The sequence below is a fragment of the Phlebotomus papatasi genome, chromosome 4, assembly GCF_024763615.1.
Source record: "Phlebotomus papatasi isolate M1 chromosome 4, Ppap_2.1, whole genome shotgun sequence".
In the NCBI taxonomy this organism is placed as follows: Eukaryota; Metazoa; Arthropoda; class Insecta; order Diptera; family Psychodidae; genus Phlebotomus; species Phlebotomus papatasi.
The window spans coordinates 3,385,197-3,389,019 of NC_077225.1; the positions used below are offsets into that span (position 1 = coordinate 3,385,197).

General features: G+C 40.6%; 1 protein-coding gene across 1 annotated transcript; it reads right to left on the bottom strand.

Annotated features, from left to right (window-relative positions):
- Positions 1-2,007: 2,007 nt before the first annotated feature.
- LOC129808539 (uncharacterized) lies at positions 2,008-3,492 on the bottom strand. The gene has a single exon (XM_055858318.1). The coding sequence runs from the start codon at positions 3,490-3,492 to the stop codon at positions 2,008-2,010; it is 1,485 nt and encodes a 494-aa protein (XP_055714293.1).
- Between the last annotated feature and the right edge of the window lie 331 nt (positions 3,493-3,823).

A 3,823-nucleotide genomic window follows, 5' to 3' on the forward strand; every position in this document is an offset into this window, starting at 1 on the left:
TTCCGTCGAACTCTGGAATCACCTTAAGAGCTTTTTGAAAATCGAAAAGTGACATATTTGCTTGTGTTGAAATATCAGAATCTAAATCAGAAATCTCAATGTCTTCATCAATATCTTCTACAATTTTAATACGATTTATTAATTCCAAACACTTTTTATATTCTTTTACATATTCGTCTTGAAACTGTAAAATAACAACTTTTTCTTCAGGAGAAGCTCTCGCGAAGGATGATTCAAATTTAAGATCATATTCACGTTTAAATTTTAAAGCTTCCTCTTTTTTTCCATCTACGTAAGATTTCTTGAACAATTTGTTGGGACCGTTTTTTTTTTTAAAGCGTTTTTAAATCTTTTAATTTATCTAGAGATTCCATAGAAATTATTGTTATAAAATTAGATATACTGAATGATATTTTAAAATTATCTCATAACAAAATATAATTTAAAAAAAATGGTGAATATTCACGTGAAATCGATGAATTTAGTATCGGTGTGATTGTTGATTGTAGTTTGTGCCTGCAGTTCCAGCGCAGCATCTGCGTTGATACATCATCATGCAGCATCCGCGTATCATCCGTGCATCCGTGTATCATCCGTGAATCCGTGTATCAACAGCATTCATTCCACATAATTTTACAGGAACCGATGATTTTTTTTTATCTTCATAAAAGGGTTGTTGGTTATCGATCATAATGTCGTGGCATTCAGGTCATTGCTCTAACTCATGATCACACGTCAATAAAATCAATTGACGTCAATAACAAAAATATTGGTGCTTAGTTTGCTATTGCGAAAGGAAATGCAAAAATTCTTGCATAAGCAATCCATTAACTTGAGCGCGCCGAAATTTGATAACTAGTGCAAAGTCTCCACCAAATTGTCTCTTTCATTATTGGGGTCAATGCACATGATTCGACTTTGATCACTAATTATACACATTATTGGAGAGTTTTTACTGTATTATTGTTACATTTTTTACAAACTTTTATTTAACGGTGGTTGGGGTTAAATTTTTTTTTTTTAAACATTTGTTACTTTTACCGAATTTAGAACTTCTTCACGTACACTTTTCATCATGTCTTTTTTAAATTTCTTATAGATTTTTATGACTCCGTACACCACAATAACAACCAAAATTATTATAAATATTGTCTCTAGAAGTCGGATGTGGCTTCCGAAAAATGCTTCAGATTCCTGGAGATTAGCTGATGGCGCTGATGAAGCTTGATCACTGTTGTTCACAATTATTGTCTCTTTATCGGCAGTGGTGGGGTGATTTACCTGAGAGGTTTAAAGGAGAATTAGTACGCTGAGATTTGCACACAACTGTGATATTTGCTCTGTGAGAGATCAAAGAAGTACCTGAGATACAATTATGTGAAAATTAGCTATTATATTCCCTCTGTGATGACTTTAGAGATTCACCAAATACCTGCAAGTATATAAAATCCTTAGCATGACATTCCCACGAGCCATTCGGCCCCGGAGGATCAAAAAAGAAATCTGCAGGACTTGACGCTGAAGAGTCTGGAACTGGGAAGATCTTCTTGACCACGCTGGATGAGACACTTTGCACGTGGTACACACAAAATCCCTTTTTTCTTGAACAAATCCACTTTATTTCTCCCTCAAACTCACTTCACTGTCCTTCGATAATTAAACCTTTCACCCTACACCACTTTACTAACAACTGAAATTAGACTTTTGTATAAAAATAGAGTTTTCTTGCCTAAACCGCGTCACTGAACTTGCCGTCTTTGCCTTTGTCACTTGGAAAAAAATGAAATCGATGTGGACTGTATAATGATTGATTTGCGACTGAATAAATGCAAAAAAAATGAACTCTTTGTGCTACTATGCCACTGCAGTGACCGCTAACTGGCTTGCAATTGCCAAAAAAACTCCATCAGCTGATCGCCGAAAAAGCTCTCCTCATACTCTCTCTCTCTTTTCTCTTCGCGCCATGTACTTTACAAATTGGCGCGAACACCCTCCCCCATAAGATGCCTACTCTTCTTCGTGCTCCTCCTTCAAAGGTAGTTTGACAACCTTGGTGATTGGTCTTTTAAACTGTCCCCGACTTGTCTTCACTGTGATGACGCGGATTTTTCCATCCTGTCCTGGAAATGTGTCTGTGACTACTCCTAGAGGCCAGAGTGTAGACGGAAGCTGATCATCTAAAAAGAGTACAACATCTCCTTTTTTGAGGTTCACAAACTCCTTACTCCATTTGGTTCGTGCTTGAAGAGAACACAAGTACTCCTGTTTCCACCGTCGAGCAAAATCTTGTTGTAACTTTTGGCATAACTGCCACCTGTCCAATCGATTGATTGACAAATCCTGCAAACTGGGATCTGGAAGTTGATTTAAGGCTGACCCAGTCAGAAAATGCCCTGGAGTAAGACTTGTGGGATCTGCTGCGTCCGTGGAAAGCTGAACCAAAGGACGGCTATTCAAGATAGCCTCAATCTGGGCCAACACTGTACTCATTTCTTCAAAATTGAGTGGTGTGAGGCCCACAACTCTTTTGAGATGGTATTTGCATGATTTCACTACCGTCTCCCATAATCCTCCATGATGGGGTGCCTTGGGAAGCTGGAAACACCATCTTATCTCCATAGATGACATGAAGTTTCCAACACCTTCGTTGAATTGGGTGGATGTCAGCAGTTTCTTCAGCTCGTTGTCCGTACCAACAAATGTCGTGCCATTGTCAGAATACATGAACGCTGGTATCCCTCTTCTGGCAACAAAACGTCTGAGTGTGGCAATATAAGCCTCTGTCGACAACGAACTCACCAATTCGAGATGAATTGCTTTGGATGACAAGCACACCATAACTGCGATGTAGGACTTTCTAGCGGAAACCTTACGCTGCCCTGATTTGAGTAGCAAGGGACCCGCAAAGTCTGTTCCTGTTGCATGGAATGGACGCAAGTATGTGACTCGGTGTTCAGGCAAGTTGGCCATAAGCTGTTCTTGTATTGGTGGTTTCGCTCTGAAGCACGGAATGCACATCCTTACAACTTTTCGAGTTAATCCACGTCCACCCATAGGCCAGTATCTCTGTCTCATTGATGCCAACAACAACTGCGGTCCAGCATGAAGTAAAGTGACATGAAAGTGTCTGGTTATGACTTCAGCTAGAATTCCTTTCGGCAGAATCTTTGGGTGTTGAGCATCATGCGGTTCTGATGAATTCTCAAGACGGCCTCCGAACCGCAGAACTCCATCATCATCGAGGAACGGACGAAGACGTCTGATAAATTTGTATTTCGGGTGGCGATCGAGAGTTCCTCTCTGAACTGCTGTGATGATTGGCTGGAAGTGTTCACTCTGCTCCCATCTGATGAGAAAAGTCTCTGACTTTTGAAGTTCTTCAGTGGTGAGTGGCCCTCTTGGTAGTGAGTGTGTGGCACTTCGAGTAATTCTGCCTGTGCGAGCCTTAAAAAAGGCTACTGCACGCAAACACCAAGCTAGAACACGCTGCATCCTTTTGAAAGTGCTGATTCTCAATGTCAAAATAGTGTGGATTGAATTAGGTTCCTCCACGATGATTGCCGCACTTACATTGGCTGCACTGGACTCTCTCACCATTGAAAATGTTTGTGGGATGAAAGGTTCTGGCCAATGAATACTGTCTCATGCCAACCACTGAGGTACTGTCCACCATAATTGATTGAGAGTCAGTTGAGATGCTGTAGATCCCCTTGAGACAGCGCCAGCAGGATTCTCATGAGTTGGAACATGGCGCCATTCATCTGCTTGAGACAACTTGAGGATGTCTCGAACCCGATTTTTCACGAAGACTTCCCTCTTCTCC

What these genes read in the sequence shown, in the direction of transcription:
- LOC129808539 (XM_055858318.1), bottom strand. Translation starts at nt 3,492, where the DNA reads ATGCAGCGTGTTCTAGCTTGGTGTTTGCGTGCAGTAGCCTTTTTTAAG.